Here is a 14,582-nt window from a genome sequence, read left to right as displayed (position 1 = left end):
TTATTATAGTATAATAATTACCAGGATTCTTTCGCCACTTTGCTTCTAATGATTCCACAACAGTTTAGAACAAGAAAAAGAAATGTATGGCAAATAGAACAAAAGTTGGTATAAAATTTTTTGCCATACATTTCTTTTTCTTATTCTAAACTGTTGTGGAATCATTAGAAGCAAAGTGGCGAAAGAATCCTGTTTTCATGCATGCACTGATGCAGGTGTACCTGCAGATATTTTTATTGAGTGTGACTTGTAAGTTATACTTGTTTATTTTCACATAAATTAAGTGGTAATTTTAGTTGAGAAATCTATCCGCAAGAAGACATGACAAAGTCTGTGTTGTCTCATTCCATGCAAGTCAGGGCAATATCCACCCACATGCACAGATGTGCACACATTTAGCATTGATTCAGTATATAAGAGCAGTAGTTACATTCATTTCTCATGGCACTTCTTGAACAGCAGAAAAAAATGATGATCAAATTTAGCCTGCTACTCTTGCTTGGTGCTTTTGTTTCAAGCTGTTTTGGAAACGATCAGTTTGAACATGTTGCTGGGCTGAAACTAAAGCATGTATCCGCTGGAGCTGGTTACTTCTGGGGTGTCACTAGTTCTGATGACATTTACCGCTGTGATAATCCTTGTAAAAGTTGGACCAAGGTCACCGGAAAGCTAATGCAGATTGATGTTGGAGATAGCGAAGTATGGGGAGTGAACTCTGCTCATCAAATCTTCAAGCGACCTGTGGATGGAAGTGGTAAATGGACAAAACTCCCTGGACTTCTCAAGCACGTGTCGGCATCTGGCAATGGCTACATCTGGGGGGTGAACAAGAACGAAATGATATACAAATGTAAGAAGCCATGCACTGGAAAATGGATTAAAATTGATGGACATCTTAAGCAAATTGATGGTGGCAACAAGTATGTTTACGGTGTCAACAGATATAATAATATTTGGACAAGACCAGTCGATGGCAGCGGGAAGTGGAGACGCATCCCTGGTGCCCTTATGCACATCACTGCTTCGGGAAGTGATGACGTTTTTGGAGTAAACAAGGCCAATCAAATCTACCGCTGCCAAAAGCCATGCATTGGCGAATGGGAGCAAATGCAAGGAGCCCTGAAGCAGTGTGATGCCACGTTCAATGGGCTTATTGGAGTTGCTGGAGATAGCACTGTTTGGCATCATTCTATACCAGTTTGAAAACTGGTCATTTGCCTCGGCAACCAAAATGAAACTCAGTGAAAGCAGATATTTAGATCTAGTTTTTCATTCTTTATTGAACCCTATAAACCGTAGAAAGACTTATTATTTTTCTCAATTCCATGCATAGCTTGTTTGAATCATGAAAATGTGTCAAAATGAATGCTTGTGCAAAGATAGCCTCGTTCCCATGCCGATGATTTGTCTCTAAAATAACATTTGGTCGACAAAATGACGTGGCCTTGATGTAATTAAGTGTGGGGACGCCGGAAATTTTCCAGGGGCTTAATGTAGTGTACATGTTGGACTTCCTCTGGGTTCAATCATAGATACAAGAGATCCTCATTGTAGCGGTTGAGTCGTTCATTTACATCATGGTTCAAGTTAGACTGGCGGCGACAGCCCCTCGCGTGTGTAGCGCGAGGGACTGACAAACTGCCTATCAGTCACTCGTCTCAGCTGCAATGAGCATTGCAGCCTATCAGAATGCTCAACGTCATATTAGCCCTGTAATTGTAACCGCACTTACACTTCAGGGGATTCAGTGCATTCCATAGTAGCTGAATCTCAAATTTAACCACATTATCTATAATGATATTCATGTTTAGTAGTGTCATGCGATCTATTACACTTCCGCTGAGACGAGTGACTGATAGGCAGTTTGAGTTTGCCAGTCGCTCGCGCTACGCGCTCGGGCGGCTATCGCCGCCAGTCTAGGTTCAAGCATAGATGTAGGAGAGAGGGATTGGAAACGGAAGTAGATTTCAATGTACTTCACATATGACCTCGATAAACATCCGCGCCTCGCTTAATGAGGGCTAATCTATTCCCCAGGAACTTCGCAGGTAACTGAGATTATTGCAAATCTAGGATTTTATGAGTTGTCACTAGTATTCTGTCAAGTTTTCCAGTATCCAGTGCAACTGTGCTTTATATAGATAGTAAATAATCATTATTCAAGCTCTATTTACCGTTGCAACTATCTTCTTCATTGAATTTAGGTAAGTTTAATCTTGTATTGTACACATTTATCCCTTTTTCTCTGAAATGATTAATGTTTAGGTCATATACTTCAATATGCTTGTTGGTAAATCATGTGGTATCACCCCAAGCCAAAGAAAATTAGTCATACATCAGCTGGTAGAATTTAGTGCTAGAAAAAAGTTGAATTAAAGAGCACCACTAAAGATCCCTTTTTTGGGAATACGCTAAGCGTTACAGAAATTTTAATTTTAGGCATACATTCCCTTATGATTGGTGATCACCCCAAGAGCATTAGTTTTGGATCAGGTGGATGTATAGCTTTTGTGTGCATGAATGTGTAGTCACCTATTTTTACCTCATAATTGTTATTGGCCCGGTAGTTAGATTGTGGTGAAGGGCCTGTAGGCCCGAGATATTTAACTACTACAAATGCTGTTTCATCTATATTTTATATAGCAATACCTCGCAAGCCAAAACTTACTGAGTACGCTGAAGAAAGAAGACAGAAGAATACCCCTCCTCTCTACACCCTACACGTCACCGCCCTCGTAAATGTTATCGGCTGTTCCGGCTATATATACACCCTTGTATACCTCACCAGCTTCTCTCCATCTAAGACTGTCTGATTAGAGTGCTAAACTAATCATAATTATAGCTGTAATAATCATTTTTATCGTGTAAGTTTTTGTTAATGTTGTTCGGTTTGATCCCACTCGTTTTACACTTAGAAAGCAACTGGCAGTGCTGTGGAGTGTTTTGCTGTCTCCAAGTGTATGTAATTATACTTAATGAATTGGAAATTGAAATGTACGCTCACCAGCCTAGTATATATAGAAACTTCATACAATTGATTCATCAAAAGTGAAAACAATTATTAAGAAAGTTACATGGTGTATTATGTATCTTGTCGTATGAATGATCATGGTTATTGCCTCAAACTAGTGGACTTCTTGATGGTTTTTTTTTTCATTTAATTAAGTTGGCAGCAAAAGAGAAGCCTCTGACAGTCACAAATACATTCACAATTTCAGGGAACTAAGCATCCTTTGATGATTTTATATCTACTGTGAAACAAGTATCCAATACCACTAGCTCTGCACATTCTCCTTACTATTACCATGTACCAATGCACTGTTGATTGTGTCTCTTTCCCTATTCCTTTACCGCTTATGCAATGAGTTTTCCTCATTTGAGGCAAGAAAAGAAGACAAGAAAGCGAGGCGCGGATGTTTTCCGAGGCCCACTTCCGTTTCCATCTATGGTTCAAGTACCTTCAGTGATCGATGCGCATGCGCGAAGTTGGCTTTATTGTTCGCGTCTTGTATCGAGGGTGTCTTACACTGCGCTTTAATTAGACATCTTGAAGAAAATGTATGGACCTGGTGCTCCGTCTCAAAACAGCCTGTATGGTTCGACCATACCTTCTGTGTCAGGTATGAATTGTAGTGAGTATCACTACAGACCTATCCACCATCCAACATAATAGTAAGCCTGTTTCCTACCGACAGTACTGTTTTGTTGAGCGAGCTAGAGGGGTGTTGTGTGTGGTGTAAGGTACCGGCCGTATAGTGGTTGAATGATTTTAATTAACGATTATGACGATCATGCTGCATGGAATATTGATGACATGAGATATTGTATCTTGAAGTAATTCATCTGATATAATTGGCGACTCACGTAGATCGCCAATATAATTATTATACCCACATAATTATATACGGTATGCCCATTCTGAATTTGTAGGGCTAGGGTTGTCAACGGGAATGCAGGGACTATCAATCATCAACCCTGTAAGGAACACCCCTCAGGTACATTGGTATACCGTATTTGATGTAATTACAGCGCCATAATAATTATAAGCGCCACGTCAGCATCAGGATAATTTTTGAGGCCCTAAAGAAGTGCTTACCGTTGCTGTAATAATTTTTTCTGGCTCTTATAAAAAGGCTTTTGAGACATCAAGACCATCATCCTGCATCTTCACACTACTGAACAGTTGTCTGAGCCATAGCTACAGTCATGAATGTTGTTCACGAGTCAGCTCTCAACGGTACAGCTAGGTAGCAAGTGAAACTGAGCTAGACCACACCCATTTTCTCTAAAATGTCTAAACTAGCTGTAGAACATAAGTGCCACCATAATTAGGCACCAGCTTGGACTGAACGCACTTTTTTGGGGTTTTTAAAAGATAAGCCACTCAAAAGTGGAATTATTTTTTTGTGGCGCTGTAATTACATCAATTACTGTAACATACACTCTGATTTTGAGGGTTGTTAGAATAATGCCTGTCAAATGTTTGTATTTTAGGAGACTGAAGCACTATCAGATACCTGAAGGGTCCTACAGTGTACATTGCATACAGTCCCTATTAGTTGTACCTAGTAGTGTGCTTCTTTTCCGTAATAAAAACATTCATCACTGTGTTTTTTAAATCACCTAATAGTTTGTGAGTCGTTCCAATACCGCTCCGGGTGCCTACGGGACTATGGGGGGACTGGGGAACATGTCGCAGATGGGGGCACCCTCCCCTCCGCCGGTAAAGTAAGTGTGGGGTCCAGTACATGTAGTAGGCTGTGCATATTGATGACTGAAGTATGATTGTATCACCATCAGTACTTAGCTTCACATCTATTGCATGTAACATACACAGACTTTTGGCTATAAGGCACATGATGTATTAGCCTCCTTCGTCGGCCTTCAAGAGAGAAAAGAAGACCTACTACTTACGCATGCGCAAAATTATTGGTTATTATTCCCGTAAAATTTCCCATAATACTGAAATTTTATCAGAAAAAATATCCTGAATAAATAAGAATACAAATTCATAATTATTAAAGTCGTACACAGAGATGTATAGCTAGCTAGCTAGAGACAGAGCTGTAGGTTTGTTTCACAGCTATTTTCTTTTTGATTGTAGATTTTCACCAAGGTTTAGTATTAGATGGGCGTGGCCTGTCCATATAGGCTATTGCCAGCCTTCACTCTGTTCAGACGATTATCATCCACACTGTTGCTGGCTATGAGTCATTTGTTAGCATAGCAGGCTAGCTATCAGAATGCCATCAGATGGGCTAGAAACCTTCAATCGAACTTTCTATCTACTTTATTCAATCCACTTCCATTCGTTGTGAAGTCATTATTTTACTGAGCATATACGATGTTATCCAAAGCCCCCAGATACCGGGGTGAGATTAGCGCATGCGCAAGCAGTCGTTACCAGGCCCACTCTCAGAAGAAGTGCGGTCTGGGATCGAGGCTAGTGATGTATAATTATGCTGTGTATAGTAATGTTGTAACTACACTGCACTGTATAGTCTCTCCAGAGGTGGTATGCTCCCCCTGGGTAGTGGCCGTAGCAGTCTAATGAGTACTGGTCAAGGCTTGACAATACAGAAACCTCTCTCCAGGCCATCCAGCTTGTCTTCAGCCATTGGAAGGTACAGTGAAAGTGGTCATTTGTAAAAGCACTGTGAGAGATTTTGTGTGTCCATGTATCGCTCGGCCCATTTGTTTCTAAGTGACAGATGTACATGCACTTATCCTCCTGCAGTAACTTAATATCACATGGAAGCTTTAAAATATGTCTGTTTTTAAATTCATGCATTATTTTGATAAATAACACTTCAGTGAAAGTGATCATCTGTAAAAGCATTGTGGTGGGAGAATTTGTGTGTCCATGTATCAATCGCTTGGCCCATTTGTTTCTAAGTGACTGATGTGCATGCACTTATCCTCCTGCAGTAACTTAATATCACATGTAAGCTTTAAAATATGCCTGTTTTTAAATTCATGCATTAGATGAATAACACTTCAAGGGAGCAATTAGGAAAGCATGCAACTTGATGTCTGTAGTATTAGCCGCAAATTAATTTAAAAGCACAATCATGCATATGAAAAAATGTGTAGGCTGCATGGAATTTTTATGTATGAGTGAACTCATTAGTGTCAGATCAATGGTCTGGAAAGTGGATAACAGTTACATTGTAGCAGAATCATGGGCTGATAAATCCGTATTTTTTTATTCCTCAAAATCTATTCCAACACAAAATGTCCCTCTTTTATAGCCTATTATGTGATAAAAGGCCTACGAGCGGCCATAGGTGTAAGGGCGTCAGAGGCTCCAGCCTCCCCACTTTTATCTACATGAAGGCTATGTAGTCTTCTGAACTTAGTACACTTTGTAAAAAGACGAGGCGACAGCTACATCATACATGTAGCTAGATCTACTGCATGCATAATGAAAATGTGCAAATTGAGCGATGGGTCTAAAATGGTGCTGATTCAGCATTTCTTGTGCACATTTTTTATTGATAGAACTGAACACAAACAGAGCACTGGATTTATGCAATCTGTATACATGTATGGGTTGTTGTGCATGTTTGCCCTAAGATAACACACAGTAAACAGTAAAAAAATTTTACTGACCACCGATGTACGATGCTTATGGTGTCAGAATAGGTTATAGAGTGCATGTACTTCTAGAATAATATCTGTCAACAATTAATAATTATTGTTTACATGTTTATGTACAATACAATCTTGTCTCACACTCCTACACACAGTGCCCTGCCGGTAAATGCGTATGGAGGGTTTGGGCGGAGTCAAGCCGTTGGAATGATGAGTCCTCTCTCCTCTGGTTACTCTACAGCCTGTAAGTCTATACTCTCATAGCTGGTCAGCTTCTTACTTTACTGTTATACAGTGTGACTAAAAAACACTCTTTTGGATTTTTTACTTTGTTTGGAGAGGTTGTCCATTGATTTTTTCAGTGTTTTTAAACTTGAGAACGAAAGCACTGTGATTTATATACATGTAGAAGTATTGTTTATTCTGAGGGTACTTCAGAGGTTCTACTGTAGTGAGTTATGGCATATTCCCAAATGTATTCCTAAGCATCTATTGATTGTATTAATATACATGTACTACCAAGAGTAGATAAGAGTAAGAGTGTTGAACTGCTAGTAACAGCAATTTCCTGCTCCTGCGGCATCACTTGATAGTAATCAGTACTGATTACCGTATATGCTCGATCAGAGGCCGCTCTTGTATAAAGGCCGCACTCAAATAGTAGCCTCCCTTGCTAGCAAAATGAAACATTTAGTAGCCGCTCTCAAATAGTAGCCTCAGTGAACTTTGACTCTAGCATTTCTGCACGTGGCAGCCAAAAAAATTATTACTAGCAGCTAGCTACATGTACGTAGCTATGAGTAGCAGCTTGTTAGTGCTTCACAAAGACTTTCTCATGGCACAGTTCAAGTTTATGCAGGTGAAAACAACTTTTGATGACAAACTAAATTATCTGGAGCTAATAAACACCGCTCTTGAACAGTAGCCCCTCAGAGGAGGTAAGCCAAGGTCAACAGGGTCACTTTTAATGAAACATTAATCATCTTGTCCTGGGTTCTTGACCTTTGCTTGAATTATAGCAGCTACCGTTTCTGTTGCTCTTAACCGTTTATTTGCTTGCTTGGAAAGCTTGCTATACCTAGTTTTATCCAGTGCAGCAAACCAGTACATCAAAATTTATACCCTAGCTACAGAAGGCTAATTTTCCATATCTTGTGGTTTCGAAGAATGCAATCAAAGGTCAAAGGTTGCAATTAAATCTGAGATCTCTTCTCTCAAGCTGTTTCGTCTGGGGCGCGATAGCTCAACTGATTTCTGCTATGATTATGAAGAGGATGAAGCTGCTAGTGGTGGTGTATAAACCCTGGGGTGCGAGGGTAAACTCAGTTTTACATGTAAAACATAAGCCCACGTGATGTTTTAATTAGTGACCTTTTGACATTGGCGTACCTCCTCTGGTAGCCCCTCTTGAATTGTAGCCTCCTCTTCCAGCAAAATGAAACGTTTAGTAGCCGCGGCTCCTGATCAAGCATATACGGTAGTTATGTTAGCAACACTTCCCAGAAACCGCACACGCTGTGATTGCACAGTTCAGTGCTACAAACCACAGACCACAGTTTACCTAACAGCACTCATTAATTGAATAGTGACGACAGTGATGACGCATGTTAAGGCAAATGCGGTTCCACGATTACTACAGCAGTTCAACACTCTTACTCTTATCTACTCTTGGTACTACGCATTGATCAGTATGCTCATTTCATCACACCCCCCCAGTGTCAGAGCTCCAGAGTCAAGGGTTTGATCCTTCGGATTTCCCCGTCCTCTCCACTGGCTCCAGACTGCGTCATGACAGCTCTGGTGGTCTCATGTCTTCAAACACTCTCTCTAGACCTGGATATGGTGGACGTGAGTGAAACAGTCGTCTTACATTGTAGCATGTAGCTTCCCAAGTTACTCAAATAACTGGGGGTTTTCTTCTGATGGCGAGGTTGTTAACTGGGTATCCTCAGTCTGTCCGTATCTGAATTGCAACTTTATATGAAACATTTCTGATGTACACATGATTATCTGTAGCTCTGAGATAATTATGCTTAATAGCCTCAGCAGTATAATACCGTATAACGGGTAATTTTCGGGGGACAAAATATTCGTGGTTCAGCAATATTGAGACATTTCGTGGATAATATTTTCGTGGTTGCTGCTTGCACTGCAGGTAAAGGTAGGCAAGGTCGCTTCATTAGTGGGTAAAATATTTGTGGTCAGAGCTCCAACCATGAAAACCACGAATATTTTGCCCCACAAAAATTACCCGCTATACTGTAGTAAGTTTGGATCAATTTTGTTAAGTTATGTTGATGATCTTTACCCATTTTTGTTTCTTTTGCAGCCATTGGTCTTAGCAAGAGTGAGAGTGTTCCTGGGTTCCAGATGACCAGCGAAGACTTTCCCGCCCTACCCGGGACCACCACCAAGTCCAGCGGTGAGTGTGCATGTATTCATAAATCGTAACACCCAGGTTCTTGTTTCGTCTCTAAAACTGTACTCTATATACATGCATGAGTACATTCTACAATCGATTTTGTTTCTCCAATATGTGCATGTCTACTGTGTGTGTACAATTCGTTTAGGTGTTTAGTTTTAAGCTAAACTTATACATACATGTACAATAATGTTATAGTAGTTTGTTGTTGTCCATTATTCTGAATGAGCGTTGTGCTACATGTACTTGTATGGTCCTGCAGATCATCCTGAGACTCCTACTGACAGCAAGACCACAATGTCGGTACGTGCTTTGCTTTAGTGAGTGCATGGCTACTCAATTCAATACATCCAGTGCAGTTGTCTCTATATAAAGTCTGCTTCACGTTTATATTTTTTTGTACAGATGATGTCAAGTGCTGCATTACCAGGTATGCACTGTTTTGGCCATTTATGCTTTATTTGTAGCTACAAGGTGCAATAATTATAGTATCCACCTGCAGTTGGCACTTACACTGTGTATATGACAGCGTTAAATTTATGCACAGTACAATAATATGCATGTGTTGTACACACTCGTCCTGTGCCGTTCATTGTGATGATTCGTGATCATTGTTTGTCACAGAGACACGGGCGACTCTCTCCTACGATCCTGCTCCCGGTTCCAACAAGGAAAGGTGGTGGGCATCTTCTATCACTTATAATTATGCACTGCATGTATCCCACTCTTTAGTTACGAATGCATGCACGTACATGTATTTGCAGGATATCTGCAGCATCAACTATCAACTAAATAATAGTCAGACACTGTTTAGGAAGTTTTATGGGATTTAGAAGCCCAAAGAGCTAGTTGTAGCATCCGAATGTAGTGAGGGTTCTTTCTACTAAGCCCTCAGGGCTTCAATCGTAGAACTTCCTAAACAGTGCCCAAGGATTGTAGATCATAGCAACCATGAGTACCTAATCATCACATTTAACTAATCTTTGCTACATGACTTTCTAGTTGGATAGAACACTACCTCTAGCCGGTCAGATTGTAATAGTATCAAAAATTATTGTGTGCTTTCTGACATTGCCTTCAATACACACTCCCAGGACTGCAGCAGCTGCCCCCATTGGACCACCCAAGAGCTCTGCCAGGAAAAGCTATCAGGCCAGTGAGTGAACTTACAATGTACAGTTGATACATTTACATTGTATACTCTACTGCTGTTGCTAGTGCTATTTTGGCTTGTTTGTTGTTCAACTGTGTACGTGCATGTGGGTACTTTGAATGCCACAGATCCAAGCTTAGTTGGAAAGGCTGAAAACAATCAAAAGTAACATATGCGCCTTAAGGTTACGAAACTTACGATGCAGTGTTTGCTTATGAATTATTCATGAGTTTTTTTGTTTTGTGACATTGTTTTATGTGTCTTACTGTTGCACTGCTCATAAGTAACTACTACAGCGCTTGCTAGCTATCAGAACGCGCTAACTTGATGGCAAAACTTTTATTGCAAAAATTGTGGTCATAGCCGATTTTAGTCGTCAAGAAAGAAAAATTCCTGAGTTTACTAGTTGCATGGTCGGCTATTTTTCTACTTCTTCACGAGCTAACTCGATGACTGTTCATTGTTTTCAAGAAAGTGTTTCGAGTCGCCCTGCCCCTTTCCTCGTTAATTGCCTTGCTGGCAAAGAGCATGCAGTATCTAGCTAGTGTCTTTTTTGCCACTCAGCATGCTGATACTGTTTGATCTGTAATATGTTCACTAAGTACGTACGTACATGTACGTGTACATGTATCCCATAATGTTTCCCCTCCTTGTAGCGACAGTGTCCATACCTCCTGGAATGGTGCAGGACCAATTTGGGATTATGGGTCTACTTACTTTTATACGAGGAGCAGACAGTGACCCCAACCTAGTTGCCCTGGCTCTTGGAAGGTAAGCGTACAATGTATGTGTGTGGTGTGTATGTTGGGGGGTGGAATAATAATGTGAATCAGGGTTTGTGTTATGAGTCATGCAGTAAATGTACATGTACATGTTCTGTTTGCTATTGACCATTTTTGTTTCGTTCTGTTCACTGCATAAATTGTGCAGTAGACGACTCAATGTGTACGTTTTTCTATCGTGTATACTTTTTTTTGTTATGCCCCCCTCTCCCTGCAGTGACCTCACCACTCTGGGCCTCAACCTTAACTCCCCAGAGTATGTACAGTTAGAGTACTACATTGTAATGTTCAATGGCTCCGTGCATTATCAAACTTGTGTGTGCATTTTTTTGCTTAAAATTACTGTACGTATAATTATAATTATATGATTATGCCTAGCTTCATATCACTACATACATTTATTTTATTGTAGCGAGTTTTGAGTTTTTGTCTACAACTAAAACATTGTATGCTTTCCATTAATCGCAGGAGCCTGTACAACACGTTCGCCTCACCTTGGGCTGATGCTCCCTGTAGACCGCAGGACATTGGTCAGTGCATGTGTTAAAACTCTCTATATTAGGGCGCATTCCATGAAAAGCCATTAGTTGAACTATTGTGATTAATGTGGTACACGGTACGTGTATCTGTGTTCACTTTTCTTTTACCTGCAGATTACAGTGTACCTCAAGAATACCTTGTTCATCCGTTTGTGAGAGAAAAGGTACTTGAATACAAGTGTACAATGTGTGAGCTGAATTGCTACAACTTAGGTTTCAGTTTTTAAGGCTACCGACAACACTTGAGCCTGTGCATGGAGCATACAGCGTGTATATATATCCGTATTTATCCGTGTTCTTCAGATATTATGGCTCCCTAATTGTAGTAGCTATACGTGGGATGGGATTATTTTCGAAAAACAATAGTTTGGTCTCGAATGTACGCCCACTCAGGTGTTTGCCTTGAAATTACGCCTACTAATTGAGAAACTAAGCACTACATTATCAGGGCCTATCTGTGCATGCTCAGGGACTGTAGACTGCTACAGTATATCCAGGTTTCAAATGTGACGTTGTTTCAATTGCGAATTACGAGTTATTTCCCATTCTTTGCATGCAATTCGCATTAGTTAGAAACGCAATCAGGCTTTGTACAGGGTCATTTGCAATCGATTAACCTCACATTCGAAACCCGATATACGGTATAATATATCCTACATGCAGCTGTTGACCAACGAGATCAATTAGTTGGGATAGTATACGTGTGGTATAATTATATTCTTCATTAGATCATGCATTTTACACAGTGCTTGTAGGATTGCCTTACACTGCCTACTATAGAGATAACGTTCATGATTATAATTATCAGGACTGCATACCGTATTACTAGAATATTGTGCTGATGAAAAACCTTTGCGAATGAGCCAAATCAGCAGAAAAATTAAATTGTGTTCTGGCAAGGATCGTGTGTATTTACCAATACTAATTTAGGTTTTGCGATTTGATCAACCCCCGCAAAGTTTGCATATGTTTGATACTCGCAAAACATTCTAGTAATACGGTATATTATATATATAATATATAATATGCATGCACTCTCCACTCCTTTAGCTGGCCCCAATACGCCTGAACCGCTACAATGAGGATCTCTTGTTCTACCTCTACTATAGTAATGGGGGAGACCTGCTGCAAATGTTGGCTGCTGCTGAACTGTGAGTGGATAGTGCAAGAAATACAATACAACTATACTTATAATTATGCCTTTTGAGGCTCGGGAAACATTACGTGAATGTTCATTTATGCGACTATAAGTAATTTCAAATGCCACAATTTCATTGGGCTAAAAGCCCATTAATTGTGCTATGCAAAATATGCAGCATGATAGCTCGCTATTCTGGCTCCGTGAAGTACGGCCACTTCGATATTCCGGCCATTTGGTTGGCACGGATTGCTAGCTATATAGATGTTTACTGCACAAAACTCGCCCTGAAATGCAGCCACTCGCTATTCTGTATACTGGCCATTACTGGCTGCCCCAAATTTTAATAGTTTATTACGGCCGAATATGACGTTTTGGGTGTGGTTTAACAGGATTACATTTTAATAGAGAGCATAATGATTCGTTATCCCTCGAGGTAGGGTTGTTTTTTAGTTGCGGCAATTTTCTGAAATGCGGCCACCTCGCTATTCCGGCCAAGCTGCACTGTCCCAAGGGTGACCAGAGTCTACTGTACATAGCATTAGTTACATGTATATAGTATCACATAGTTATTAGTACGCATACATTTTTAGCACTATATAATATATTATTATATATACATTAACATTGTCATGTACTTAAGACAGCCGTTCGGTTGTGGGATATAAACTCTACTTTCCCAAAGTCTCTATAGCTTTCTGAATGTTTGTACAATGTAATGTACACACAATGTAATGTTTGTCATGTATTTAAGTGTGCACTATAATATAACAGTTATCTGTAGCTTCCTTTATCTCGTCCGGTCCCACTGCAGCTATTCCAGAGACTGGAGGTACCATAAAGAACAGAGATTGTGGATTACACGAGCTCCTGGTATGAAACCAAACAAACAAGAAGCCACTTATGAAGAAGGTACTTACTGCTATTTTGACATGCAATCATGGAGGAAGACACACAAAGAGTTCCATGTAGAATACGATAAACTGGAGGACAGGCCTCAAATGCCACAGCACGGAGTTTCACTCCAAGCTCCGGGCATGAACTGATTTTTGATTAAAATTATTGGGCACTAATTATTGTATGTCAATGTGCTTGCATTTGTTATAAAGTTTATTGTTTATATTGTTGGAGTCTGAGCAAAACCTTTGGAAAGTTGCTATAGGATTGGCCAGGAAATCGCACGCATGCAGGCCAATGCAACAAATCCCACAAACACCCGAGTGATTAATGGCATGAGGCATGTTTTGATTTTGTAAAACAGTATTTTTGTAGAGTGTTAGGGAAGAGGAACAGATGCATGTGCGAGAGATGATCTTGAATACTGTATAGCGTGTAATTTCATGGGGCAAAATATTCGTGGAGGTCTGACCACGAATATTTTACCCACGAATGAAGCGACCTTGCCTACCTTTACCTGCAGTGCAAGCTCCAACCACAAAAATATTACCCACGAAATGTTCAATATTGCTGAACCACGAATATTTTGTCCCCCGAAAATTACCTGCTATACAGTATATACTGTATAATTATATAATTATGTATAATAATTATAGTAATTTTCGAGTGTCTAAATTGGCGGTGACTTTCGCTTAACCACATAAGTGGGTGTACAGTTATTGTACACCCACTTTTAATTAGGCTTGTGGTTGATTAAAGCATCATTGGTTTGTGGTTTGAAGCTGCTGATGTCATCAAAACAGTAGAAAATCGTAGTTTTTCAGTGTTATCTCAGCAATGGAATAAGCATAGAGGAAGTACAGCTACTACAAAATGTGTGGTAATCTACTCTCTAAGCTGGATGCACTGTATGCTGGCCAAACAAACCGAGTAGTGAGGCGTTTATGAGAGGCGCGATTTCCTTGGTTAGAGAGACCGTGAAGAGAATTGAGCACAATTTGTCGCTATGACAGGGTTTTTGGGTGCGTTGCGCAATAGAGATGATATACTAGGTGAA

The 14,582-nt window shown here is 40.2% G+C and overlaps 2 protein-coding genes and 1 long non-coding RNA gene across 5 annotated transcripts; all 3 read left to right on the top strand.

Annotated features, from left to right (window-relative positions):
* The first annotated feature begins 423 nt into the window (after positions 1-423).
* LOC135345798 (lectin L6-like) lies at positions 424-1,366 on the top strand. Its single transcript, XM_064543258.1, has one exon. The coding sequence runs from the start codon at positions 442-444 to the stop codon at positions 1,201-1,203; it is 762 nt and encodes a 253-aa protein (XP_064399328.1). The 5' UTR covers positions 424-441; the 3' UTR covers positions 1,204-1,366.
* Positions 1,367-1,902: 536 nt separating this feature from the next.
* Positions 1,903-2,993, top strand: LOC135345801 (uncharacterized). The gene is made up of 2 exons (XR_010397895.1): positions 1,903-2,204; positions 2,644-2,993. It is a non-coding gene; the product is annotated as an uncharacterized LOC135345801 (long non-coding RNA).
* A 513-nt stretch (positions 2,994-3,506) lies between these two features.
* LOC135345788 (CCR4-NOT transcription complex subunit 2-like) lies at positions 3,507-13,756 on the top strand. 3 transcript variants are annotated; one of them, XM_064543240.1, is made up of 17 exons: positions 3,507-3,620; positions 3,931-3,995; positions 4,631-4,728; positions 5,502-5,624; positions 6,750-6,838; positions 8,311-8,442; positions 8,924-9,016; positions 9,279-9,319; positions 9,422-9,446; positions 9,641-9,692; positions 10,111-10,172; positions 10,826-10,940; positions 11,169-11,207; positions 11,420-11,481; positions 11,605-11,654; positions 12,541-12,641; positions 13,443-13,756. In XM_064543240.1, the coding sequence occupies exons 1-17, from the start codon at positions 3,557-3,559 to the stop codon at positions 13,672-13,674; spliced, it is 1,443 nt and encodes a 480-aa protein (XP_064399310.1). In that variant the 5' UTR covers positions 3,507-3,556; the 3' UTR covers positions 13,675-13,756. The 3 variants fall into 3 exon arrangements, with proteins under 3 accessions (XP_064399310.1, XP_064399309.1, XP_064399311.1); XM_064543239.1 differs by having other exon boundaries at positions 9,641-9,695; XM_064543241.1 differs by having other exon boundaries at positions 3,521-3,620; positions 3,931-3,977; positions 9,641-9,695.
* The last annotated feature ends 826 nt before the right edge of the window (positions 13,757-14,582 follow it).

Source organism: Halichondria panicea, chromosome 12 (genome assembly GCF_963675165.1).
Source record: "Halichondria panicea chromosome 12, odHalPani1.1, whole genome shotgun sequence".
Taxonomy (NCBI): domain Eukaryota; kingdom Metazoa; phylum Porifera; class Demospongiae; order Suberitida; family Halichondriidae; genus Halichondria; species Halichondria panicea.
The sequence above is the reverse complement of the archived record's forward strand: the minus strand, read 5'-3'. Positions and strand labels throughout refer to the sequence as shown.

Excerpts from the sequence above, each read along its gene's own strand:
- LOC135345798 (XM_064543258.1), top strand. The coding sequence starts at position 442 with ATGGCACTTCTTGAACAGCAGAAAAAAATGATGATCAAATTTAGCCTG.
- LOC135345788 (XM_064543239.1), top strand. The coding sequence starts at position 3,557 with ATGTATGGACCTGGTGCTCCGTCTCAAAACAGCCTGTATGGTTCGACC. Across the intron at positions 8,443-8,923 it reads TAGACCTGGATATGGTGGAC|CCATTGGTCTTAGCAAGAGT; the intron begins GTGAGTGAAACA and ends TTTCTTTTGCAG. Across the intron at positions 10,173-10,825 it reads CAGGAAAAGCTATCAGGCCA|CGACAGTGTCCATACCTCCT; the intron begins GTGAGTGAACTT and ends CCCTCCTTGTAG.